Genomic DNA, 27,729 nt, shown 5'->3' on the forward strand with positions numbered 1-27,729 from the left:
CGCGTCCCGCCCCGCCCCGCGCCCCGCCCGGCAGGTAGGTGCCGGCGCTCAGGTGCCTCAGCTCCGGCTCTGCCCCGTGCCCCCCGCGTTCCCGGGGCTCGCCGCACCGGGGGGGGGGCCGAGGCCCCCCACCCCCCACCCGGCCGGGCCAGGCCGCGGGGCACCGAGCCCGGGGCCGGGCGGGGCGGACAGGTGCGCGCCGCGGGCGGCCGTGGTGAGGCGGCGGTCTGGTGGGGCCCCGCGGCCCGGGCTCCGTGTGCGCGGACCGAGCTCCGCGGAGCGCGGCCGGGCTGCCCGCAGGCAGGGCCCGGGGCGGGGATGGGGATGGGGCGCGGCCCGCAGGTGCGTGGCGGGGAGCGGAGCAGCCGGGCCCCGCGGGCGGGAGGGCGGTGGAGAAGCCGCCGTGGGGGGTGCGGGGTCCCGGGGCGGGGGAGCGGGGTCCGGCGGCGCGGCCCTGGACGGCCGGAGCCCTGCGGGGCGTGCCTGCAGGAGCGGGCGGCGCTGCCGGCCGGGCTGGGGCCGGGGCTGGGGCCGGGCCCGCCCGCGGGAGGCGAGGCGAGGCAGCGCCCTTGTACGGCCCAGACTTTGTTCCCTCTGAGGCCGGTGCATCTTCGCTCCGCAGGCTCCCGCCGCGGGAGATGGCTGCCAGCTGACGCTCCCGCCCGGCCCGCAGAGCCCGCGTCCAGCCCAGCTCCGCAAGTAAGGGATGAAATGGTTTCCTTCGTTCAAATTGCGCTTTTTCCCCCTCTTTTCTTGGGCAATGGTTTCTCTGCAGTCAGGTGTCAGGGAAGAACCCTCCTGTCTGCCTTGATAAAGTGGAAGCTGGTTAGCTACCAAATAGACCGAAATCTAATTTTCCATTCATTCGCAGTTCCTGTACTATTAGTGAATCGGCAAAGGGAAGTCCTGGGAGTAAGGATTCTGCTATAAAGTATCAAGGTTCAGGGATGAATGTAATACAAAGTTTGGGTTGGGTTTTTTTTTCCTTAATCAAGGCATATATTTCAAAGAAAAGTTAACTTTTTTTAAAAGAATATAAGGTTTCCTTCACCTTGCACTAGTAGAGTAGCTAAATGGTGATTAGTCACTGCAAAGAGAGTTTGAGAACAGAATCAATCTAGCCTGCTGAATTTTCATTGAGTGGTGGTGTTTTGCTGTTTCCTAAAATTGCCACAAAGGTATGTGCAATGTCATGATCAAACTCCAGCCTGTGATCCAGACGGGACTTTTGTAAAGCCTCAGTAAGGCTGTCCCAAAGGCTTCGTCCTTGATTTTTTTCAATGCCAGAGCACATTCACAAGGCATTTAGATTGCCGTGACTTCTGGTCACGTCTGATTTATCTGGTAAGTGTCCTGATGCTGCAGTGCGGAGCTTTGATGTGGTAAGCAGGGACTCTGCCACGTAGAAATAGTGGGCTGACGCAGCGGGGATTTGTCTCAGTAGGCAGTTTTCACAACCAACTTTAAGAGTCGCTGTTCGCCCTTGGTGTAAAGTCTAAGCTTTGCCCTTTCCTAGGACTTGATGTTGCTTGCAAAAACCATTAACGTAAGCGGACATAAAGATTAGCCCACACTGACCTACTGGGCTCAGTGGCTCCCAGTCCTCGAGGACGGCCACCCCGCACACTGGGCACGCTTTCCCCGGAAAGCTGCTCCTATGTACTTTGACCCGCGTCGACAAGAAGGCCACTTCTTCGGCTGAGTCAAAAGCATCCCCTTGCCCTTCCCAGCAGGGTGTGTGCCGACAGGATGGGAGGTTTCGGGCTGAGGGCTGGCGCCGCCAGCTTTGTCTTTCCTCGTTGCTGTCACCACTGCCTTTTGCTCGTATGGCGTGAGTGTGAAACAGCACGGGTACGGCTTTCCAAACTCCTTGCTTTGAAACCTCTTTATAGGCACAGAAGGAGTGGGTCAGCGCAGGTATTTCACCTCCCCGCAAACAGCACCGGTTACCGGAGCAGCAGTAGCAGGGAATAAGGTCGGTGAGGTTAGTGGACAGCGCGTAGCAGCGGGATTGAGCAAGTTGCTCTGCTGTCATCCCTGCTCTGCTAGGGCCACGGGGAAGGGGCTGTTCTGTGCCCGCGTTCCTTCAGGCGTGTGACCGGGACCTTCTGAAGGGCTTGCCGCTGGAGCAGAGCTATACTGTGTTGATGGATCAAAAACATCTCTGATTTAGAGAGGTCCCTACAACACCCTTTTGAGAAAGGAGAGAAAGAAAATTTTTCCAACTTGAGAGTTGCTTTCTTTCAGCTTCTCAATTTAATGACTGTTTGGGATCAGTAGTACTTGATTATCATTAGCTTCTGTGGATAGTACAGCATGTTTGGAAATCAGAAATACAGGTTTGGAAGTGATGTGAATAGGTATCTAGTCCATTGCCATGTGCTGTGGTTGCATCCCGTATATTGGGTATCGGATGTGGTAAGAGATTTCACAGCTTCTCTGGGAAAGCTGTTCTAGTGTGATGCTGTGCTAGCTGAAACTTTACAGAATATCCAGCTTTGTTGCAAATAAACCTGATACATTCATGTTGCTATTACCAAAGACACGGGAGAATAAATAATGACAACCTCTTTATAAGAAAACCTGTCTGTGTTTGACATGGTGTTATGTCACCATCCCCTTCTTTTGGAAGTTAAAGAAAACTGATTCCTTTAAGCTTTCTTGCTCGGTCACATTTTTCTAATTCTCTTCCTTTCTGTTTCTCTCTGCTGAACGTTTTCTAAGTTGCTGTTATGTGTCTCAAGAGCTGGACATCTGTTTTAGATGGCAGTTTGATTATTGGTTACATCCAGCTTTGTTAATTATATCACTGGAGGAGATCTTTCTTAAGCATTTTCGTGTGGGTTTTTATTTGGTTTGTCATCCATTTTAACCCTAAGCTATTTTCTTATCCTTTGGTGTAATTCTGCTGCCCCGTATTGCATCAGTTTCTCCTCCATACAGGTAGTTCTTTGAACTTGTATTCACAGAATTGTAATTTGATGATTTCAGACAATTTCTGCAACTTGCCCTGGATCTCTCTTCAGAGTATTTCTGGTGCTTATTCACACCAAGCTCGGTGTCGATTGGAAGTTTTATGAGTAAGCTCCTTCCTTTGTGATCTAAATCATGGGGAAAATATTTAATGGAACTAGACTAAGCAAGAAGCCTTCTGCAGCCCATTTGAGATGCACTCCCTGGATTACAGAGAACCACTCTTTAAGAGCAATCTTTAAAGAAATTAAAATTTAAAATTACTTCATAGTGACTAAACCATACTTCCTCAGGTGGCTTAGTAGAATAGAGAGATCTTGGCAACAGTTTAAAATATAAAGATACTTGCCTGGGATTATTTCCCTGGGCTTTGCATGTGGTCCTGTAAGAGGATTTGGGACATCAGAGGTGGTGAAAAACCAGTCACTTGAAATTCCAGTGCGCGTGGTGCTTTCTGCTCGGGACCCCGCTGCCGTAAGGAAGCAGTTACGCAGCATATAGGATTTACAGGTGCCTCTTCCGCTAACATAGCGCTCGCTGTGAATCTGTTCAGCTCATCTCCTACTGTGTGAAAGCTTACTGAATTAGCAGTATTTTCTCAACACTATGGAACAAAGCATTTGGAAGAGAACTACAGCCAAAAAAAGAGTTAATCAGACTGTTATGAGAGAAGCACGTTTGGTATTGGGGACTGATTAGCAAAGCATAGTCTCCATCCACCTTGTGCATTAATTTTGTTATGGGAGTGATTTCCTTCTTGGATATTTGAATAATGATCCCAGTAGGACTTCTACCTGATTTCTTCATGCCCTCTCAAAATGTCCAGTACCTTCAAACCATGTGGTCATATTCCACTTCTGTTTCATTACCTTTGTTTTTCTTTTCTCCCAAATAGGTGTAACCTCCAAAAGCGCCTTCACTTCAGGCTATGATGGGATTGTTTTGGTTGTTGCTGCTTTACATCCGCATGCTATCACCCACGTTTGCTGGAGGTGTCACCCGAGTCTACTACCTGGGGATCCGCGAGGTGGACTGGAACTATGCTCCGACAGGAAAGAACGTACTCGCTAACCAAAGCATTGCACATAACCTGTATGTTTAGTTCTATAAGAATTTAGTCTGGTACTAGCTTAAAATAGTAATTTTGTGAGTAATTTCATGCAAGTGTTCTGGGGCATCTAAGACAGCAAGAGAGACAATCTGATAGATGTCTGATCTTTGAGCTTAATGTTTAACTTGTGTTATCGTAGGAACATAGAAACCGTATCAGTGGGAAAATGAATGGTCAGTTTAATGGAGCATCCAGCGACCGGTGCCCATACATTAGACGGAAGTACAAACAATAGAACGGATTGTGCATTACTCTGCCCTGGGGCTTCATTTTTCTTAGTTCCAGCTGGTGATCAGCTTGTGTATCCTGAGGCATGATGACTTTTCACCTTGATGTAAATGACTTCACAGAGCCAGCTTGTTTTTGTTTAAATGGAATTTCAAGCCTTAGACTTAATGGAACTTCCTGCGTGAAATTTTAGGGTTTGTGTGAAAAATGTTTTTGTTTTTGTTGCGAAAGTAAATCTGGAAACTGCAATAATTACTTTGAGTCACTACAAAAACAGGTTTTGGTTTTAGTTTTCAAAACACTAAACCTTTTTCTTTGGTGGTTTTTTGTTTGGGTGTGGGTTTTTTTGCGTAGCTTTCCACAGCTTTTTAAAGGCATTTGTGCTCTCCTCCTCCCCCCGCCCTCATTTTCTATGGCAAATAACCTGTATTTCTTGACCTGCTCTCAGTCATTTACCCCTCCATAATAAATAACACTTGGGTTTATACATATCTTTTATAAACAGCACAGCAGGAATAGGAGGGGTTCACAGAAAAACATCAAGGCCTGTCAGTTTAGTGTGGAAAAGTCTCTGTTCTCTGGAGATGCTGAATAGACTTAAATTAGTTCACAGAAAAGGAAACTCCCCAAAATTCAGGATTAATAAAGATGTTATTGCCGACTCCTGCAGTGATAACAAATGCAGAGGGTTTTATTTGCTTTCTCTCATAATATGTGAAGAGAAGGAAATGAAATTCAAGGCCATTAAACTTAAAAGCAATTTAAAAACTGTTCTGTCACTGCAAACAATTAGCTAATGGGACTTACTTGTACCATGATTGCAGAAACCAAATTGCTAGCAATAAGAAAAGGATGTGATATTGATATGAATCATAGAGGTAGTAAAACGCTTGAAGAATTTTTTTTTTGTTGGGAAGAAATGGACTATGTGTGGGGAAAAGAGGCAGATCTGTAAAATGAAGTATGAATTATCTGTAAACTTTTTGCTAATAGTGGCTGCAGGGATGACTTTGCAAAGGGATGAGCTCTAGATTGTATAGCTAGAGCCTAGCCCTTCACAATTTTGAATGACAAGGGCAATGCTTAACGTTTTGGTCTCAACTGTCCATCTTCTGGGGATATGCGTTAGTTTGCCTGTATTTCAGGGCTACTTATATTACTGCACGGTGATTGATACTAAGGGGGAAGTGGGGGGAGTAACCTCAGCTCTCATTTAGGCCTGTCCCACTAATACCTGGATCATGATTCATCTCTTATCTACTAAGAATTAGCCATAAAGAGCAAATATACTCATGAGTTGAACTTTAGTACCTGTATGAGGTTTTTAACTCTGGAAGCTGGTTACGTGCTGGGTACGTACCTGCCTGACTTGTCTGCCATTCTACAAGTAATTCAGAATCTGTTAAGCAGAACATCATCTTTCAGACTGAATTTTGGCTAGAGAGCTCAGGAGATTTTTTTGTTCCCCCCACCCCGCTTCTTGTGATTTAGCTGCAAATGCCATGAAGGCATTGAAGTGAGTTTCTAAAAGCCCAATGAAGGCTGAAGCAGGCATGAGAAGGGCTTCGGTCTTCCCTGTGTCACCCCCATGTGATTGTCAGAGAAGCACCATCCTTCCCATTCCTTGTTTGCACTGCAGAGTTCAGGGGTGCCCTTTGTGTCCGTTCGTGAAGAACTGGGGACGAGGCTGTGGCCATGCGTGGCAGCAGGCGTCTGGCTGTACTGGCAGCTGCGGTCCCAGGCTTGCGAAGCTGTTGACGTCCTGGTGTCCCCTGTTGTGTTTCACATGCTCAGAAAGCAGACAAGTGCTGCCTGTTTCTCAAGCGGGCTGCGCTACCCATGTCACAGCAGTCAGAGGTGCGGGAGGAGGAAGCTCACGGATGCCTTGGAGCATGCCAGGGTAGAGCACAGGCAGTCCTCTGTAATGCCAAAGCTTCGGGCTTACCTGGGAAAGCTGTGTGTCGTCATCGCTTGACTGTGTTATCGACCAGCTGTTTTATATAATGCATGACTCATGGCGCCTTTCCCTTTTCTGTATTTAACAGCAAGGCCTCAACATTCCTCCAGCCTGGCAAAGACAGGGTGGGAAGCACGTACAAGAAATCTGTCTATAAGCAATACACAGACTCCACGTACACCACTGAGATTCCCAAACCTGGCTGGCTGGGGTTCCTTGGGCCCGTCATCCGAGCAGAAGTGGGGGATACCATTAAAGTACACCTAAAAAATTTTGCTAGTCGACCGTATACAATCCATCCTCACGGTGTTTTCTACGAAAAGGACTCTGAAGGTAAATGAGCCACTGCCATAAAGGAGACAGATTTTTCTCACTGGGATCTTAGGAGTACGCACTGAGGAGAGGTGTCTGTAAAGCCACAGACTTGGCTAGCCCAAAGTTGTATTGCTGCTGGAAAGCAACTGCTCTTAGGTGTTTAGTGAAGGCACCTGATTTTGGGTTAGCAGGTTCATGGGTCTGGGAGTAGTTTCCTGACCTGGGCATTACAGTACACAGCCTAGATTTGTTTTCTTGATTTTAGAAGAACCTCCAAAGCTTGCTAGTGGGAGAGTAGTGCAGAAGGAAAAGAACTATATTCATTATTTGAAGTGCTGTAGTATAAGAGTCATGAGTGTGATGAGCTTCAGGGAATACACAAGAATGGGGAAGTATGAGACCAAAGAACTGCTGTTTGAAGCAACCCTAGAGATTGTAGAGAGCCTGACTGTGGCACATTGCAGAGTTGAAGGCAAAGTAGCAATAGGCAGAATGGGAATCATCTTTCTGACTGTGCTGACCCGTTTACTGGGCAAGTTGCCTTACAATGGCTCTGTGCCTCAGTTTCTCTTTGAGAGAATTATGATTAAACAACCTCTTTCAGCCTTGGGATGGTGAGTCTCACTTTGAAGTCTGCTACCCGAGTATATACATGCAGCTCTCTACTGATTGAGAGTGGCTCAGTGTAAGGTTACATGTGTGGACATCTCTGCTCTTCTTGAATGGATGTTGTGATTGCTCAATTGTTCTAGGATCCCTGTATCCCGATATGTCCCCCAGGATCAGAAGAAGGATGATGCTGTTTTCCCAGGAGGGAATTACACCTATACTTGGACTGTCCCTGAAGATCACAGCCCAACTGCGGATGACCCAAACTGCTTGACCTGGATCTACCACTCACATATTGATGCACCAAAGGACATTGCATCTGGATTAATTGGGCCATTACTTACATGCAAAAAAGGTAAAAACTCCGAGAGAAAGCAGCTGAGGGCTGCAGTTTCATACTGCGAAGATTTTGTGGTGACTTGAACAAGGATAGGATGAGAAGATACTCTGGTGGGCAGCTCCGAGCTTCAGGGGAAAATGCAGCATGACTGGAGAAGACAGTACCTGTGTTCTTGCTGGCTTCTGGTCATTATGTTGTCTTTATCCCTTTGTGGCTGGGCGGGTGAGCTTGTAGGCCTCTTGATCTGAGAGCACTATTTGAATCCATGTTAAAAGCAGGAATCTTGTCCAAGACCTAGTTTGTGTATTAAAAAAAAAAGGGGACTGTTTCATTTCAGCAGGAGTAAGAACACTGAAGGTGTTGCAGTTCAGCCATGCAGTGGCAGAGCTGCTTGGGAGTGAGAAACATATTAGCAGGGATATATTAGAGAAGAGTGAGCTTGCTAGAACTCTGCAATGAGCTGTGCTGGGATGGTGGGGAAAGCATCAGTCTCTAATTTGTGTGACAAGAGTTACTCTTCTATTGGTGTTTTAATAGCTTGACTGATGTCAGCTTTTCTGCCTGGGTAGGTATTCATTCATCTTTTCTTCCACCCTAGGAATACTGACTGGCAGTTCTCAAAGACGCCAGGATGTGGACATTGATTTCTTTCTGATGTTCAGTGTGGTGGATGAGAACCTAAGCTGGTACCTGGATGAGAACATAGCGTCGTTCTGCACAGATCCAGGCTTGGTAGACAAAGAAGATGAGGAATTCCAAGAGAGCAACAAAATGCACGGTCAGTGTCACCTTTGTGAAGCCACTGACTCTGCTCAGATGCTCCAGGGCTGTCAGTGCTCTGGTATCTTGAAACGCACTTTCTGCTGTTGTATGTCGGGGTGTGGGTGGAGGGGAGAAGGGAAATAGCAAGCTCTGCGATCATGTGCTAAGCAAACAATATCACAGGGACAGTGGAACAACTCCAGAAAAAAGACCTGTTATTTTGATTTAATCTTTGGCTTGAGTGAGCCTTTGCTAGTTGTTTGGAGATTTTGAATACACTTCAGTTTAGGAATGTGTTGTGGAGCTGGGCTGTCCAGAACAATCTCTGATTTTTGGCTTGCTTGTTTTTGCAGCTATTAATGGTTATGTGTTTGGGAACCTCCCTGAGGTGACGATGTGTGCTGGGGATTACGTTTCATGGCACCTCTTTGGGATGGGCAATGAAATTGATATTCATACAGCCTACTTCCATGGAGAAACGCTCAATATTCGAGGCCATAGGACAGATGTGGCCAGCCTCTTCCCAGCCACTTTTGTTACAGCAGACATGATCCCCAGTAACCCTGGGAGATGGCTACTGAGCTGTCAGATCAATGATCACATACAAGGTAAGGCAGAGGTTGGAATATGTCCTGCACTCTGCAGCTTCCCTTTTTTCTCCCACTGTGGTCCTGTGACATACAGGGGATGTAGGGGACAGTGCGTTGGGCAGCATCCCCACTAAAAACGTCCCTAGGTGGATGGGGTGATTCCTGGTCTTGTATAAATTGCAGTGGATTGATTATTAATGTGCAGGCCAGGCTTACTGGGGATGACTTGTACCACTGCATGATGTTCTATGTTGATCAGCAGTGAAGACAATAAGTTTGGTACAGCTGAAAGCTAAGACAAAGCAGTGCCTTAAGAGCTCTAGTCCCTGTAAGAGGCACTTGCATGGTACATCTGAGGATAGCAGAAGGCTCTATTTGCTCTCTGTCCATACTTCCACAGCATCCAATATCTAAGGTAAGAAGCTCTGCTCACTAACACAAAAAACTCCTTGCTGTGGGAACCACCTAATCGCCTTCTCCCAGCCATGTGCCTTTTGGGACAGTGGAGGAAAAATGGCCAGTTTGTGGTAGGAAGGTGGGACTCTGTTCATTGCCCGGTCAAACTGGCTGGGAGGGGTTAAGCATCTATGTCCTCCACCATGTCTTGGACAGCTGGGATGGGGGCACTCTATGAAGTCCGGCCCTGTTCTCGGCAAGCTCCGGCATCCACCCTGGAAGGGAGAGTTCGGAAATACTACATAGCTGCAAAGGAAGTGCAGTGGGACTATGGACCTTCAGGGCTCGACCAAAGCAGTGGGAAGCGGCTGAGTGAGGCAGGCAGGTAAGCAAGAGGCTGATGGGCTAGGGCAGTGTTTGGGGGTCTCTGGTCTGTGTCAGGGAGGCTGCTAAGGAAAATGTGGAATTTCTTTCTTATCAAAATATATGGCTGCAATTCACGCGGAGAACATTTCCTGGGAAGGCAGATCACCCCATCTGGAAATGTATGCTGCTGTAGCTAGGCTGTACTGAGAGCAGTACTAGGTACCTCAGGGGACTTCACATGGAAGTGTGCTGTGTTTCATAGCCTTACGCACAGACGCCAGGAGTCCAAGCTTATGTAGAATGTGAGCTGGGCTCATCTTTGTCTCTGGGCTTCATGTCTGCTTGCTGTGCCTGACCTAGGAACAGATCCGTATATTTGATGAACTATTAAGAAAGCATATCTTGCAGCAGACACAGGGTGGCAGAGCTAGCCTGCAGATATGCTTCAGTGTAGCCTTGCTGCAGCAAGCAATTTCTAGGAAATCAAATGTAGTGACCTCGATGACAGCCTTCCATCCCACGTCGGGTGGTTGTGATAGCAGTTGGTGAGTGGCTTCCCGTTCAGACTTTGGCTAACTGAAACAAAGACATTCTTCCCCCTCCATTCCCTTCCCTGGGAAGCTGTTGGAGAGGATATATCTCTTTCAGATGGAGAAGTAGAAATGCAGAGTGGTTAATGATTTACCCAAAGCCACGCAGCAACTCTCTTGCAGACCTTAGAACTGAAAGCTCCTTAGACCTGTGAGCTGGCCTTGTAACTAAGCTGTCTCTCCTGCAAGGCATGCTACCGTCTGTCTGTGTGTTTGGAGAGGGTGGTGGCGGAGGAAATAAGTCTCTCTTTACAGCTGTTGTATGGGGGTTTTTTCAGTTATGGTTGCAGTTGTCCCCTGGCCTGTCCCCTGGCCTCTGAAGAACTTGGTGGTTTAGCAATGCCTTTCCATTTACTGCACTGCAGTTTTGTTCGCTGCCCTCTTTTGCACACCTTGTATAGAGATGCTGTTCAGACCTGTGCCATCGAACCCGTCTGTTTCAGCTGGGAGAGGGCTGCGTACCAGAGGTGCTTCCTGAACACAGCAGGTAGATGAGTCTGTAGGACGAAAAAGCTTCACAGAGACAAGCTGTGCTTGTTCCAAACCAGAGATGCTGTCCTTGTCTGAAAAGCTGCTTGATCTGGAGATGCTGCTGGCATTACCAGAGGGGTGTGGGGAAGGAGCAGGGGAACAAGTCTGATTTTCATAGAAATGACCTGACATTTGCTTTTTGCATTTAGCCCCGCTGAACAGTTTTTCAAGCGTAGCCCCTACCGAATTGGGGGAGTCTATTGGAAGGCAAAGTATGTGGAATATACTGATGAGAGCTTCCGTGAGGAAAAGCAGCCATCAGAAGAAGAGAAACACCTTGGGATACTCGGTAGGGATCATCCAGCAACACAAATTCTCTTTCAGTGTCAGTGAGAACAGTGCTGATGTCGGGAGTAGCAGTCATTTCGTGGTGCAGTGAGCGGCACAGCGGAGGTGTTTCACAGCAGTTACATCTAAGGGTGAGGGGACAGACTGAGGATGTGCAGTGGTAGAACAGACAGAATCACTTTTCTGCTGGGGCAGTCTTCAGAGGTTAGCAGTAAGGGCTGAGGGACACACTATAGTATTTGTAACTAGAGCTAAACAAGTCACAGTGATAGCCCCTGGTTATGTGTTTTTGACTGAGCATCTTCAAGGCATGCTACAAACCCCACTTTCTCACAGAAAGCTTCCTCTCCCCAGTGGGCGCTCTCTGTGTTATAGCCAGCTAATGGGGAGGGTGGTGAAGAAAGATGAGAGAAGAAAATAGGGAGTCTGCAGAGGCAAATGAATTGCACGTGAAGGCTGTGACGTACATGGTAGAAGCATGTAGATGTGGTCCAATTCCCTGCATCAGCAGTGACTAATAATCTAACGACACCAGAAATTAGCAACAGCAATCCCAGCAGAGGCCACAGAAGGAGAGAGCACATACAGTAAAATACAGACTGGGAGGCGGGGAGAGAATAGTGGAGAGAGTCAAAAAAGAAGTAGAAGCAGCTGAATAAAAGTTAAATGGTGGAGTTATGCATATGAGAGATGCAGCATAACTGTCAGGAGCTGACAGCGTCTTGCTGGACCTTGGGAACCAGGGGAAAAAAAAAAAAGGATTAGTGTTACCAGCAACAGCCACATTCCTATAGAAAGACAAGTGACTGAGGGAGAGCTCAGATATGACTTTGTAGAAAGAAATTACAGGTATTTTCTACTGGTAAACTAAAAACACTGAAGGATTAATTGATGAAAATCCCTGGTCAGATAAACAAGTGACATCCGCGGAGGGAGTTACATGAACTCATTTGAACTGGCTGATTAAAGCAGACTTGATAAAGTGGTTGGGATGTCTAGAAGAGATACGGGGCCATGAGGGACTGAGCTCCAGAACAGGTAGCTGCTGAATGTGATGTGGTGCAGTATGGACAACCCATGCTGCACGGGCATGCACCGGTGGCTTATGCTGCCTGTTCTTGCCCTAAAATACGGGAAGCTGTACTATGGAGAAGGCTGGGTGGTCGGTTGTTGGCGCTGTTGTTTTTCTTCATGGGGCTGTTAGGCACACCAGCTGTGGGCACCTGACAGTTCCTCACCCCGCAGTGTGCTCCTGCTGCCCTCCACGTGCTTTCCCTCGCAGCAGCTGGCTGTGGTGCTGCCCAAAGTCCCGTCTGCTTACCAGACACTGCGGGTAGCCTATCCAGGTTGCTAACCGCGCAGCAGGCTGCTTGCTTTTTGTTCTGAGTCTGTCTGTTGGTGTTATGGCCTACATCAGTTGCCTGAGACGTTTAATGGACAGCGGGGATGGAGTCTGGGCCATCCAGGAGGGGAGGGATGGGGAAGAGGGAGCCTCCTCGGTGGAAGAGTTGCAGTGGGATTGCCCTGTGGTAGACCAGCATGTTAACGTGGTCCCTCTGAACTGCAAGGAACAGTCTAACCCTAAGTCTTAATTGATGGAGGGGAGAGGGATACAGCTCCGGGCTGGAGAGACAAGCCCTCTCACCCATCAGGAAGGTGAGCGGTGTGTTAACAAAGGGCTCGGCTTGGGGTTCCTCTGAGGAATCGGGCTGCCACCCAAAGGAGATATTGAGCCCCGAGGCAGCGGTTGCTGGGGTGCAGAGCAGGGCCTGGGGAGACCACGGTTACCCGTGGCTTTCAGATGTTCTCTGCTGGGGGACCCGAGCACACGGAGGCACATCGAGATGTGCACATCGAGGCATGGGTCTCTGCCGGTTTTGCTGGGCAGCAGCCTGGCTTTCCGCATCCCTCCCGTGGCTGTCAGGAGCAGTCTGTGGACCCGGGGGCCTGCAGGCCGGTGGCAACTGACAGACATATTAAAGACTCACGGTTCCTTTCTAGCTGGCTGGGGCAGTGGCTCACAGAGACAGCGGTGGGCTTAGAGCGTCTCGCACCCCTCTTTGCACGCCTGCCTGAGGCACACGTCTTAGAAGGCTGAGGGGACCATGTGTAGGTGGGCGAGAGACACGGGCCTTTCCCGAGGGCATTTCAGCACATCTCGCCATTTTGTTACTCCTTCTGTGAAGGTCTGAAGCCTCTCAGAGTTCTGCAGACCCAAAATGCTTTCAGATAATTCTTGTCAGCCCCCTGCTCCTGCTGTCAGGGCTGAACGGCCTTCGGCAGTGCCGATGTGCGGGGGCATCTGCCTCTCTTCTGTATCCTCTGCTCCCCTCAGCCTGGGTGAAAGGTGGCCCTAGCCTCTTCGGTTTGCTTGGTCATCCGGGGAGTTGCTCAGTTGCTGACATGCTCTCTCTGCTATTTGTGTAGGTCCAGTGATCAAAGCTGAAGTTGGAGACACCATCCTGGTGACGTTTGTTAACAAAGCCTCCTGGCCTTTCAGCGTCCAGCCTCACGGAGTGTCCTATGGGAAGGCGTGGGAAGGGATGCGGTACCATGATGGTTTGTGGCTCCCTTTTCTTGAGTATTTCAATGCTAATGCTGGTGGTGGAGCTCCACAGCCTGTACCTCCTCTGTGCTGGGGAGTTTCTGCAGCCAGGAAGGACTGGATGTCTTCTGAGCCTGCCTGAGGCCTCACCAAAGGAGACTTTCCACTGAACTGGTGCCCAAGGAGGGTGCCAGAGGGAGTATGGTTCCAGAGGTGCTATTTTTCAGATGAAAATTGTAAACCAAAGCTCAGACCATTTCTAGCTGTTTGAGACCCCGTGAGCAGAGGAACGTGCCCGGTGCACTCCAGCTTAGATAACCACATGCTTCCAACGTTCATCTTGCCAGATGCAGCTGGATCCGCTTTGTTCTTTCCCATCGCCATGCCCATCTCTGCCATGGCACCGGGGGGAATTTACACAGTGCTGAGAGCAGCTCCCCGTGTGCCTTATAAAGATGCCCACATCACACTTCAGAGATGCTGGGTATTTTAGTGACATGAATGAAGTAAAGCCCAGTATGAATGTAGTTGGTGAGAAGATGTACCCAAGTTTGTACAGGGATCTTGGGAATAACCATGCCAATATCTGTTTTAAAGGTCTGTCGCAGAATGGGGTTTCTGTTGCACCGCTGCACAACTTTACGTACCGCTGGACTGTGCCGAAGCACGTTGGGCCCATGTCCAGCGACCCTCCCTGCCTGACCTGGATGTACAGCTCAGCTGCGAATCCCATCAAAGACCCCAGTTCGGGCTTAGTAGGGCCTCTGGTCATCTGCAAGCCGGGCACTTTGGATGACAACAACAAACAGGTGAAAGCGGTTTTCCTGCCACGCTCTTACCAGGTTCTTTGCTTTCTTGTAGAGAAAGGAAGCATCAGCAAAACAGTAGGGAACATAATGAAAACAAATGTTACAATAGTGTGAGTCCAGGAGAGTCGAATCAACGCCGCGAGGCAGGTTAACATCAGGACAGCTGGTGCCCAGGTCTCACGTGGGAAAGGCTAGCGTTCTGGGCTCACAAGGGCTGCCCTTGAAATGGCTTCTGGGCTCTGCTTTAAAACTCAAAGACAAACTTGGCTGAACAACTGTACCTTGGATGTGACTTTAAAGGTAACTTTTGTCCTGAGGCTCGCATAGCAGGCTGCTTTCAGAAGCGTGTGGAATATTCATTGCAGTCTCAGAAACATTGAAAAGACATTTTCACTTACAGGTGGTTTGCTTGAGTGGTAGAATGCTTTGAGGTTTGAGTGAGCCTCATTTCTTCTGCAAGAACAGTTCATTTTCAAGCAGAGCTAACTACAAAAAAGCATGTCAAAAATCCATGTCAGTCTTTATGCTTTTGATGAAAGAGAGGTGAAATCTGAAGGGCGGCCAGAACTTCCTCTTGGAATTTCACTCAGGGATAGTCTACTCATGGCAGTAAGTCTAGGAAAGGCAGTAAATTAATATACTGGGGAAGTGCAAGACAGATTAGCAGAGCCTTATGGTGAAAAACAGTAGGCGGCAGGAAAACAACCTACTGCCATCCTGCCTACCTTGCGATGTAGATCAGGGAGTGGCTGACAGGCCTGAAAACTGCTGCCACGAGAGCATCCCTGGAGGAGTTTGCTTTTCAGTGGTGGCACGGCGTGGCTAAATTAGGAGTGCAGAAGAGATCAGCATGTTACACAGGGTGGAAATGTGAATCTTCTGAGCAGAGAGGATCATGAACATGTACAGCCCGTTATGTGAAGGAGCTGTGATAATGATAAAACATTTGCAGGTATTGAAAGGGTGTAAACAAAACAGACGGACTTCTTTGTAAAGGTAGGACAGGGAAAAATCACTTGGGGCAGCAATTCTGGCTCCACAATCTTAGGCAACCCTTTAATGAATGCTTAACTGGGAAAGGTGCACAGCCACTCCTCATGCACCCGTGTGCCACAGACTGGGAATCGCTTAGCTCTCTCTGCAGGCTGTCTTCCTGGGTACAGCTGAGGGAGCTGATATCATCAGAGTGAGAATCTGGACAACACTGGGGATGTTCTTTTAGTGGGGAAACACACCATGCTTTGGAATGCATTTCTTAGGAGAATTAACATTTTCAAGGATTTAGGGTAGTAAAAAAATCCCCAATCCAGGCCTGTGGTAGGAGAGAGGAGGGGTGGAACATAGTCATCAGCCTGCCTTGTGGGCTGGGCTCTGATCTCAGGTCTGATTTGGACAGACTACACCTAAACGTAGGGATGGTGGGGGAAGGAGGCAATGACTTCATATCTTTGGCTGAATTTTGATCACTTCACTCACGTGAAATATAATGGAAAATCCACAAGTGGTGCCTCTTGTGGAACAAAAGAGGAACAGCCCTGGCCCTCAATGAGCCAAGTTTTAAGATAAAGGGGAACATGAGAGCCAGGCAAAACAGCTTTAACTGTAAGGATAGTTAATTGGTGCATTTTAAAAATTAACAGCCATTGTTGTAATTATAGAAAGGGATCGACAAAGAATTTTACCTTCTCTTCAGCGTGTTTGACGAGAACCTCAGCTGGTATTTAAATGCAAACATAAAGTACTACTTGAGGATGGAAGAGACTTCTGTGAAAAAAGATGATGGCTTCGAGGAGTCAAACAGGATGCATGGTATGGCCTGATGCTGTTCTGTGTGCAGCAGGAATGAACCTGCAAAACACGGGGCGGTGTTCACCTAAAGACTGAGCTGGGAAGCTGGAGTGGCTGTGTTGTATTGGCCTGAAATCAAGTGAGGCTAGAGGCAGCGGGTGGGACGTGGGACAAGGAGCACGGCTGTCTCGGGAAGCATGTCCTGAGCGTATTCAGGGGTGAATTACAAGCAAGCTACGTTTCCGCTGGCAGGCCTGCCCAGTCAAAGTGTGTGCACAAAGCGAATCTCTTGGCTGATATCTACCTGCAGACAGTTAATTGTTTTCTCCTTTGCAGCCATCAATGGGCTTATGTTTGGTAACTTGCCTGGGCTGAATGTGTGTGAAGGAGACAATGTGTCCTGGCACCTTCTGGGCTTGGGCAGTGAAGCAGATGTACATGGAGCTGTGTTTCAGGGAAACACCCTGCAGATGAATGGGATGCGGAGAGATTCAACCAATCTGTTCCCCCACACATTTGCTACTGCCTTCATGCAACCTGATAACAAGGGTAAGTGCCTGCACTTCTAACTTAGCAGCAGGAAAAGTCTCCCGTTGTAGTATTTGCTCCTGTGGCTGATTCTTTAGCACAGTGTAAACTCTTACAGGGTGAGCTGTGCTTTAGATCCTGTTTGTTCCCGTTTACAAGGCCACAGCTCCTGTCATTGCATCTGATTCTGGAGAACAGGAGATACAGCATCTTGTCCCATATTGTCCCAGACTGATTCTCTAGGCTGCCACTTCCTATTAAATATTTGTAGTAACAGCCCTGGTGGACACTGCTGCCTCTGACCCACAGAAACATGCAAATGTGTCTTTCAGAATAAAGTAGCAGACAGTTGCCAGAGCTGAACCCTCCTGTCCGTGGCTTGTGGAGATTCACGTTTATGACAGACCCCAGTCTTCCCAGTTTGCGGGATAGGCACACAATACTGTGTCTCATTCACACAATGTGATGGCCTCAGCTGCCAGTTGTCTCCTCCCTTTTGGCATTCACAGGCTAGATCTTTTACTTAACCAACATCTCAGCAGTGGTAGCACAGTTATGTCACTTTACTGGTTTCTTCACATCTAATAACTGGTTATTGTGTAAGAAAGCCTCCTGAGATGATTTTTGTGTAGGACTTTGTTGTGCCATTCCTGCTTGGTTTGTCTAACAACCCCTTTTAATCTCGGCCTGTGGCAACCAAGCTCCCTACGCAAACACACAGATACACACATACCGATGTCAGCCACGTCACAAGCTCTGCATGGGAAGCAGCTGTTTCCTGGGATCTGTAAAAGTAGCTGATTTCCTTGTTCGTGCTGCCTCCCTCAGGGATTTTTGAGATCTACTGCCAGACGAGCAATCACTACCAGGCTGGGATGAGGGCACGCTACTTCGTTTCCCAGTGTGGAAAAAGGGATCCTGCTCCTGCCCTTCAGTACAAAGGGGTGCGGACATATTACATCGTGGCAGAGGAGGTGGTGTGGGATTACGCGCCTGACCGAAGCTGGGAGAGGGAACGGCACAACCATTCTGCGGAGAGGTAGAGCCCTTCTTCTGGGGAAGCCTTTGGCAAAGTTTCTCAGTAGACCTTGGTGAAGCCTGTTAGGTATCTTGGCCATCTGGTGACCTGGTGCATATGGCACTGCTGGTGGTGCTGCTGATGGGAGCCGCAGCCCCCTGCGTCACTGCGCCCACCTTTGCAGCCAAAACAGGTCTCTGGGAAACCCATTCAAGCCCCTGCCGCAAGTTAGCTGTTCGTTCCCCGTGAGCTTTTGGGTATCTCAGCACTCATTCTGCATTTCTCAGCTACGCCGATGTATTTTTGAGCAACGAGAATGGACTGCTCGGCTCCAGGTACAAGAAAGCAGTTTACAGGGAGTACACCGATGGGACTTTCCAGACCCCCAAGGCCAGGATAAATGGTGACGAACACCTAGGGATACTAGGTAAGGGTATGTGCAGAGGGTACGTCTTCCACTCACACAGCGGTGGTACTTGGACGCTAGAGCTGCAGTGGCTAAGGGCTGTAATCTGAAGGCCTCCTAGATATTTAGGCATCTGCTGCGTATGGAAGTGAGGAGAAATTCGGACTGTCTCCTATCCACGTCTGCCAGCTTTGGAGAAAGCAGTAAAGAGGGTGCTGAACGCAGCTTGTAGTAAAGACTGGGTTCTCGTGCCTGCCTTTGCGCCAACTTTCTTTCGTGTCTTAGGCAAAGCATTTTTCACACCTGCGTTTCTCTGACTGTAGAACAGAAATAACTACTGACTTCTAGAGAGCAGTCTGAGAGATGTAGGTGAAAATCTGTAGCTGTGAGGGAAATGCTTTTGGAGCAAAAGCAGGCAGGCCTTGGGAAGTGGAGGAGCATGTTACAATGACCGATGGAAGTCTGTGGAGACACAGCTCTGTTACGAACCCAGGACTATAAGTGGTGCCAGAGCAGCAAGGCCGAGGCAGTATATGCCATTCAAAATAGGCTGCAGCTCTGATCTGTGACACTGTCAGGCCAAATCGAATATTACCGCATTTTTTGAAACCAGCGGCAAGGGATGATCAAGATGTTGTGCAATTTAGCATAGCAGTATTCAGAAATCAAGCCTTAGTTGTACTGGGCACAGTTAAAATGCATAACAACCTTCATTTCCCTCATTGTGAAACTCACAGTCTGGTTTTCCAAGACTTACTTGAATTGGGACTGACCTCCAATTCTCTTTTTGGGAGGTAGAGATAAGGTAGAGAAGAGCGAGGGGAAGATAATAAATATTATAAGGGAATATCTCTGGGGAGAAGATGTTGAGAGAGAGGTGGGAATAGTCTCAGGAGATATGTCGACAGTTTTTGCTAGTCTCAGAGTATATTCTTCCTATCTCAAGGTCCTTTTCTGTGGGCGGAAGTGGGAGATATTCTCAACATCGTGTTTAAGAACAACGCCACACGACCCTACTCCATTCATGCACACGGGGTGCTGGAAAAGGAGACAGCACAGCCGCAAGTAGCAAACCCTGGTAAGTCACTGGTCTCCAGCCGTATTCCTGTATGGGCTTACAAGCTAATTTTAGTTTATAGCTAGACTGGTTTCCTTAAGCTGGCTTGGACATACTTGTTTTCTTATAGTAGAGAACTGGAACTGAACAATAACTGGTCTTTCAGGTTCACCACGGTTTTAGTGATACCACTTGTGTGGGAACGGCAGCCCTGGGAATTCATATTCTGCTCTGACTTCTAGGATAAGTGTAGCACAAACTTTTCTGTGTGCAGCCTTATCCCCCGCACTGAGTGTGGTCTGTCTGTAGGAAGGAGAAATGCAATGGCAGTTTGCGGCTCAGTCAGTCCTTGGTGGCCCTGGGCTGACCGCCCATGATGGGGGAAGCCTGCCTGTCGTCTTTGGGACCTACACTTTTTGTGATGTGCACAATAGTATGAAAATAGTATGAAACAGGAGAAATGCACAATTGCTTGGCAGGACACTGAATGAAATCACCAATTTGTTTCACGGTCCAGGTGCCAATTCGTATAGTTTTTGGTCCCCTTCAACTTGCGCAGGCTGTCTAAGCAGCAAACAGATTTTCAGTTGGGCCCTGTCTTTCTAAAATGTATTGCTAATATGCAAAATAGTAGTTTTAAAAATGGATTTGAATGAGCATTGTAAATATACCTCAAAGAGAGGAAAGATAAGCTCCATCTGTACTGAAGAGAGGTGGAATTTCCTTGGTCAGGTCCGGTCTCAAAGGTGGCAGATAAAACAGAGTTGTGCTGATACCAGATAGTGTGTGCATCCTGTGACCCCTCTGCTTTGCTTGTGGGAGGGGAGCTTCCATCCTGCTTTTCAGTGTTTGGGGAAGGAAGATGCAATATGCAACAAAATCAGAATTGAATTTGCACTTTGGAGACAGGATCTTTTTTTTCTTTTGGTTTGCTTTGCATGCTGCTCGGCAAACTGGTGAGTGGGTGTATCACACTGGTGTTAATGGTGCTTCTCTGTCACTCAGGCGACATTGTGACATACCGATGGGAAGTTCCTGAGAGATCTGGTCCAGGGCCAAATGATTCAGCCTGTGTTCCTTGGATCTACTACTCCATGGTGGACCCAGTAAAGGTAAAATAGAAATTAGAACCAGAAAAGCCCAGTTAGGCCAATTTTTCACCCCCTCTAGAAAACAATGTGAGCTGGATACAATTAAGAGATTGGCCCAGCCGAGAGGTAGAACCACCACCTGGTGACACGTCCAGTGTCCTCCTAGGAGAGGAAATCCTCCAGATTTGTCCTGATGTTTGTCCTTATTTTTTCCTAACACAAACCTTCATAAAACAATTCCACAGTCTCCTTGACACTAACCTTCCTTGAGTTGTTTGCAGGATGTGAGAACATCTCCCAGTCAGTCATAGTTTCTGTTGGTGAGAGCCATAGGGCTAATCTAGACAGGCAGAAGTTGTCCAAAATTAGGCCCCATGGATAAAGCAGGAAGATTTGAGCGTTGCCAGGATCAATTGTCATAGCACTGATTTCACCGGGAAACAACCTGGAGGATCCTGCAGTAAACCATCACATTCAGCCCAGAGATCATTGCCTTTTTCTCTCAAGTTGCAGATGTTTTTGCAGTCACAGAGTGGAGAATATTTTGATACCATTCATATTTATGACTTCTGGATTTGCATTCATAAGAGCATGTATAGTCTCTGTTCCTGTGCTTTGGTAGCTGATGTTCACCAATGAGAGTACTTACACTTAGCACCATTTGTTTTAAGTGGGGTGATGCAGGGAACAGAAAATGCGGTTACTGAAAGGCAAAGAACTGCGTACAAAAGGGAGGGTGGGAAGACGCTTGCCTCAGAGGTTTTTCTCCTTCGTTCTGATTAGGATATGTACAGCGGTCTGATTGGACCCCTGAAGATCTGCCGGAGAGGGACACTGCAGTCTGATGGGATCAGGAAGGATGTAAACAGGGAGTTTGCTCTCCTGTTCCTGGTTTTTGATGAAAATCAGTCCTGGTACTTGGAGGAGAATGTGGAACGTTACAGGAAGGGAGATCACAAGGAGATCAACCTGCTGGATGACAAGTTTGTGGAAAGCAATAAAATGCATGGTAATGCCTGTTAGGCACCTGAGTACCCATTACTATCTACGCAAAGTTGATGTTGACTCTGCGACCTCTATAAGTAGTCAGCCACCCAAAACACAAGAGCCTGAATCCTAGTGGATGCCCTCATCCTTTTTAATTCTGTTCATGCCACTGACAATGAAACTGTCTGTTGTTCTCAATATTGCAGCACATATATGGCACAAGTCTTCGATCTACAATGAAGGCCAATCATTATGGCTGTCCCTGTCAGGAGGAATAGCAAGATACGAGCCAGAGAGGTTAATCTCTGATGTGTCTGAGTGGCTCAGAACAGGAAATAAAATCAAATGTGAAATTAACTTGTCAGACTAATTTCATTCTGTTCGTCTCAGGACCATTAGAACATGTTAGATTTCAAATTAATTGACCGAGCTATGTGGCTACAATACATGGCTCAGTAGTTTTAGCTGATTACCAAAAAGCTAGTTCTACCATAATAGGATGAACACATTTTTCTAAATTAACATGTTATTTATGATAGTTTTTCTCCATATTATATCTGGATCGATCTAAAGTGTTCTCAGCAAAACAAGTCCCTTGGCAGTTGTAGAGATAAGAATAGTGAAGAGTAGCGTTATGTGTACTATCATTACTACTGGTTTCGTACAGGTGATATAAAGAATCTCCAAATATATATGTCCATGAAGTTGTAATTGTTAACCCAATATTATAGCTAGCAAAACCAACACACTGAAGTTGGATGCTTGTCTTGGGCTACACAAAGCGCCTATTGCAGATCTGGGAGTAAAACACCGGTGTTCCTGCCCTCAGATCATGTCTCTTTTCGTCTTATTCCCTCCATTGGCATCTGAGCATGAAAGTTTCCATGTGTGTGCCATCACATTAAGCTCACTCATTGTTTCGGTCCCTTTCCTGCATTTGCAGTCAAAGCAGTATTCCTTCTGGCTGTGTTAATTATGAAATAAAGTCCTGCCATGTAGCGATTTTACAAGTGATCAGCATGTAACGTGTGCAGCCAGCATGAGACACAGAATGAGAGGGTTGCCTATTGGCAGGATTTACCTGTTTTCATTGTTCCGCAAGTAAATTTTTCAGAGATTTATGTGTATATAGATACGTACATATTTCCCTATCATTGGGCTAAGAAGGCCGTTTTTATACATCTTGACTTCTAGAAACAACCATCTCTGCTGGATGACTGCAGGTTTTCAGCAAGAGGTAGTTTTTGAGATTTATTTGAGCTGAGCTACAGCATGGCCTTGGATGCAAGTCACTTTACTTTTCCTATCTGTTAAGAGCGGATAAGTAGTTGAGCTGGAGAGAGACTGCCAAACTTTTGGGGGACTGTCATATGGAAGACACTAACTGCTGATGCACTGGTTGCTATATGAGCTTTGTAGCATCTAACTTGCCCTGCATGTTCTCCCTCTGAGATGGTTCAGCATCTTTACCATTTCAATAACAGCCTTTTCTACTCTCTCTGTATGTTATTTACTGCACAGCAATCAATGGGAGGCTTTACGCGAACTTGCCTGGGCTGACCATGTTCCAGGGTGAGTGGGTGAACTGGTACCTGCTGGGAATGGGTCAGGAGATTGATGTCCACACAGTCCATTTTCATGCTGAGACCTTCATATACAAGGTAAGAATATCCTGCTGATGATAAAGCAGAGACTGACCACCGATATCATCACTTTTGCTTGACTCTGATGGACTTGAACTTCTTGAATGACTTCACAGCTACTTCACTCAACTAGGAAAGGGATGTGATTTTATACATCCAAATCTGACTCACTGAGCCCCTGTATTGTGCTGATATGTTTAGCCTAACCCTTCTTAGGATTAGGCATTACCAGATTGTGTTTGCTTTCCCAGCTACAGCCCTGGAGCTGCTCTCTGAAATCTTTTTTGAGCATTTAAAAACTGTAGTAGCACTGAAGTGGTCTCCAGTGACACTAACAGAATTTCCTTTCTGAAAGGATGCACCAGAGCACTGCACGCTAACAGCCTCCCTTCCCTTTGACAGAATGGCAAAAGCTACAGAGCAGATGTTGTGGATCTGTTCCCTGGGACCTTTGAAATGGTGGAGATGTTGGTTGGGAACCCTGGGACGTGGCTGCTTCACTGTCATGTGTCCGATCATGTTCATGCTGGTATGGAGATAGTCTTCACAGTCTTGCCCAGACCAGGTAGGGAGCTATCACAGATTGTTACTGTAAGACATCTAACAGCACTTTCTACTACTGCTGCTAAATTCTGAGTGTTTGCATCACACTTACAACTCTTTTATATACCATAAACAGCCAGTTAATTGAGCAGATAATTACTTAAGTACTCTTAATTTAAGATGTTCCCTTTGAATATGGTAATACCTGCAGCTGGAATTAATAGCAAATTGGTTTCTGGGGTTTACATTGCCTACTATTATTATGAGTTTTATTTTAGCTTGTGTCTGAGAAGCAATGTTCAGCCATCAGCTAGTAATTGTTCTTACTAATATATTACCTGTAATCTAAATGCATGTCCTAAGGGTTCTCATTTCACCAGGAAACACTGGAAGGTGCGCAAAGGTGAGTGACACTCTGTACTGGGTTTGGCTGCGACGGAGTTAATTTTCTTCTGCATTGTAGATTTGTTACCAAAACGGAGTTGATAGCACATGGATGTTTTAGCTATTGCTGAGCAGTGCTTGCACAGTGTGAAGGTCTTCTCTGTTTGTCCTTCAGTAGGTTGGGGTGGGCAAGAGGCAGGGAGGGGACACGGCCAGGACAGCTGACCCAAATTGACCAAGGGATATTCCATGCCGTATCACATCACGCTCAGCAATAAAAATGAGGGGGAGTTTTTCCAAGGTAGCCATTGCTCAGGGACTGGCTGGGCATCGGTCTGCTGGTGGCGAGTGATTGCTTTTGCATCACTTGGCTTTTTTTGGGTTTTGGGGTTTTTTTTTTCCCCCTTCACTTATTAAATTGTCTCTATCTCAACCCACAAGTGTGTTTTTCTTGCTTTTGCCCTTCCGATTCCCTCCCTGATCCCGCTGGGGGGTGAGTGAACGACCCTGCCAGCTGAGGTCAGCCCACCACACGCTCAGAGACTTTGAGTGTGCTTTTCTTTCAAAGGTTGTAAAGGGTTGTGTGGCGGGAGCGGGCCTGCTTTTGAAGCAGGTAATACAAAAACACTCTTGGTGTGATGCGGAGAGGGAAAACATTGACAGGAGTAAAATAAACCTGGAAGCCCTGGAAAACCATGCTGCCTCTGGATCTGATCCTTGCCAAACGTGCCGCGTTCTGACTCTCTGCCTGTTCAGCCCAACACTTTCTCACCCTCTTTTTGTTTCCTTTCAGAGCCGGCGCTTGAAGTCGTAAACTACAGTGCAGGTACGGTATATGTTGCACTGCTAAATACTGTCTGTGTGTGTGAGGCGGAGGAGGGAGGGAGATCCCTGATCAGTACAGATTTAATCTGTATGAGGAGAAGGGAGGAGCATGAACACGCCTTACAGCCTCTCCTCTGTCCGGCTGGCCAGCGTGTTAGTCTGAGGCCTGGCCGCTGATGGATAACAGGGAGGGTTCCACGTTGGTTTGTTTATCTGTCGTCCAAATGTCTGTGCTCGGATGATAAAAATAAGGGAGTTGGGCTTCTTAGGCTTGTTTGACCTTGTTAGGTGAAAAAGTTCAGCGGTCTCACGTCCTGTTGTGCTTGCTATGTATGGATTCATCTTCAGAGAAGAGTGAAAGCTTAGAAACTGGCAGAGACTCAAAGGGCTTTAAAGGAGGGTGTTGCAAAGGAGGTGACTTTTCTTATCCCTCTCAATCAAAACCCGAGGGGCGCCTTAGATTAGTTGTCCTGCCTTCTTCAACTGTCAATGACTCTGTGGTTTAGGGAATTTTCACATTCACCATTACTAGCCGAAAGGACTGAGTCAGCGTGCAAACAAGCACGTCTGCCTTCTGGTCTGTTCTTCCACCAAGAAAAGAGCCTAAGCACGTGCCCTGGGTCTTTCAGGTATTTTAAAGAACAGATGTGAGAAGACATTTGGTTGAGCAGCACCAGGGAGAAGGGGAGTAGTAGATAAGATACCTTTAAAGTTCTCTGGGGTAAAAGTCTGAATAGGCTATGGTGGTCACTTCTTTCCCTGATTTTTCATCTTTTTTCACAACTCTTTCTCAGCTGCTCGAATAAATCAAGCTGAGCTGATTTCAGAGCCAGCTCAGACCAGCTGAAAATACAGCCATCTACCTACAACTCTTCAGTCTTTCTACTGATACTTCAGTCATTTCCTTCCCAACAATGTTTTCCTCACTCAAAATGGGTGTAAAGGAGTAGGAAATGTGTCAGAGCAGTAGTGACAATATTAAATAATTTGGTTTTATACCATACTCAGGCATCAGCCTGTGTATGCTCACCAGGCAAAAACCTTGATCAACAGCCGTTACCTGTGCAAACAGCCAGTTTTCTCAAGAGGTTGCTGCTGCCTCTGCGTGGACGCGTAAGAGAACTCAGGATCTTAAGTGACTCGCCACCGGCATGACTGAGCAAGTGCACTCCGAAAAGTGGTGGTTAGGGCAACAGCCATGTGCATGGGGAGCTTAGAGCAGGGTGGGGAACTCGCAGCAGCCCTGGTCTGGACGCACGTTCTCATCTCCATTCTTCTGTTCCTAGCCCAGCCACTGACTCCCCACACAACCTCAGATCACCTCCCTCATGAGTGGGGACAGCAATGGTTTAGCTGATTGGGCTGAATAGCTGTGAGACACGGTGAGGTCCTGGGATGGAGTGGATTAGGGAAAGAACCATTCATTCTCAAATCTCTGTGTCACCTCAGGGATGAGGGTCTGTTAGATGGATGGCGACTGGGTCTCCTTTGACTTGCTTTGATTGCATTGGGTCTTTCTTTTGCTCCTTTTTTATATTTCTTGGAACCTTTCAGTTGTGGTATTTCTGGCTCTCATTGGAACTATCTTCTTGTCTCTCAGAGTTGCCACCTGAGGATAAGGATGAGTCCCAGAAGATCATGCTTTTTGGAGCTAAGTTGGCTCAAGGGCAGATAGAGGCCACAGTCATCACTCTAGCCGTTGCAGGAATCGTGCTCTTCCTGGTCGCCTGCTTCCTCCTGGGAGTGGTCATCTATCTCGAGAGACAAAAGAGATTAAGACGCAATCGGAGGTCCATCCTGGATGACGGATTCAAACTCATGTCTAAAAAGAATTTGGAGCTATAAAAGCCATGTACAAACTTCGGGCTGTGTGCTTGGAGCAGAGGCTGGATTGTTGTCCATAGCAAAGATTTTGGGGCATCATTTCAATCGTACACTGTACTTCTAGAAGCTAAGGAGGGAAAGCTGGAGCCCTGACCTCTTCTTACATCCTCCTCAGCAGTCTGTAAAGAAGTCCATCCAGGAGAGATCTGAGGACCCTTTGAACTGACTGAAGAGTAAAAAGGTCCTTCTAAAATACTCCTCTTCCCCAAGAAAGAGAGGAGACATTTCCCCTGTTTTCTTCTCTCCAGAACAACTCCAGTTGGTCTTTCTCAGCAGACCAGATTCCAGTCTTGTTCCAGTGCCAGAGCTGAGTTGGGAATTGTCTCCCAAGAAACTGTGAGCCTTTAAAGTAATTAATCTGAAGGGGGAAGATAATCTTTTCATTTTTGTGAATCAATTAAGAATACAGAAGAGAAAACATTAATTTAGATTTGGATTGCTGTTTTTTTGATGAGTAATTGGACAAATGCAAATTCAGGGCAGTACATGTGATGGCATGAGAGAGCTCCATCAAGGACCATGACAACAGCTATGCCTCACCATCAGCCTTGCTGTGACACATCCTTCTGCTCTCGGCACCCCAGGCAATGTCCTTTGATATCGGGCATCCTGTGCCTTGTGCTGGGAGAAGCAGCTTTTCCAAGTGCTGCAGAGCGTCCTGGTGACTTCCCCGCGTTGCTGTTCTGTCAGGCTGTGCGCATGAAGGGCTGTACCTCCCTGTGCAGCTCCCTGTGCACAGTCAAGGATGCTGTGATGTTCTGTGATGTGGTTTGCTCTTTCTTTCAAATACATTTTACTGAAGTTATCTCCAGAGTTGAGCTGTTGCTGCGTTACTGCTGTGAGCCAAGCCAAAGACTCAGTCCTGTGTGAGCTGGAGTTTATGGTTGGGACAGGAAAAGTCAGGGAGTGCTTCCCCCATCGTGGTGCAATGGCAGTTTTGTCCAGGCAAATGTGGCAACAGTGAAGGAGGAGAGAGCTAGAGTGCCGGTGGAATTTAGCAGTGTGGAGCAAATAAGCTGCAGTCTGTGGAGCGTGAGGTAGTGTGGCCCGAGATAAGGGAATGCTTGCCGTAACAAGGGGTTGTACTAAGGGGACCCTTGCCTTTTAGATAGCACAGAATCGCAGCTGTTAGAGATGGAGAGGCCTGTCCTGATAAATAACTGCT

General features: G+C 47.4%; 1 protein-coding gene across 1 annotated transcript; it reads left to right on the forward strand.

Moving 5' to 3' along the window:
* Positions 1 to 9: 9 nt before the first annotated feature.
* Positions 10 to 27,382, forward strand: HEPH (hephaestin). Its single transcript, XM_050901891.1, is given in 23 exon segments — positions 10 to 34; positions 623 to 699; positions 3,869 to 4,065; positions 6,358 to 6,602; positions 7,337 to 7,354; positions 7,357 to 7,548; positions 8,132 to 8,311; positions 8,649 to 8,903; positions 9,498 to 9,666; positions 10,918 to 11,057; positions 13,484 to 13,615; positions 14,199 to 14,410; positions 16,069 to 16,219; positions 16,535 to 16,747; positions 17,555 to 17,765; positions 18,032 to 18,171; positions 19,097 to 19,228; positions 20,213 to 20,319; positions 21,082 to 21,307; positions 22,807 to 22,946; positions 23,331 to 23,493; positions 24,649 to 24,681; positions 26,281 to 27,382. Coding segments are annotated over 21 exon segments (3,468 nt in total). The 5' UTR covers positions 10 to 34; positions 623 to 699; positions 3,869 to 3,901; the 3' UTR covers positions 26,526 to 27,382.
* Positions 27,383 to 27,729: the final 347 nt, after the last annotated feature.

The sequence above is a fragment of the Gymnogyps californianus genome, chromosome 9, assembly GCF_018139145.2.
Source record: "Gymnogyps californianus isolate 813 chromosome 9, ASM1813914v2, whole genome shotgun sequence".
NCBI lineage: Eukaryota > Metazoa > Chordata > Aves > Accipitriformes > Cathartidae > Gymnogyps > Gymnogyps californianus.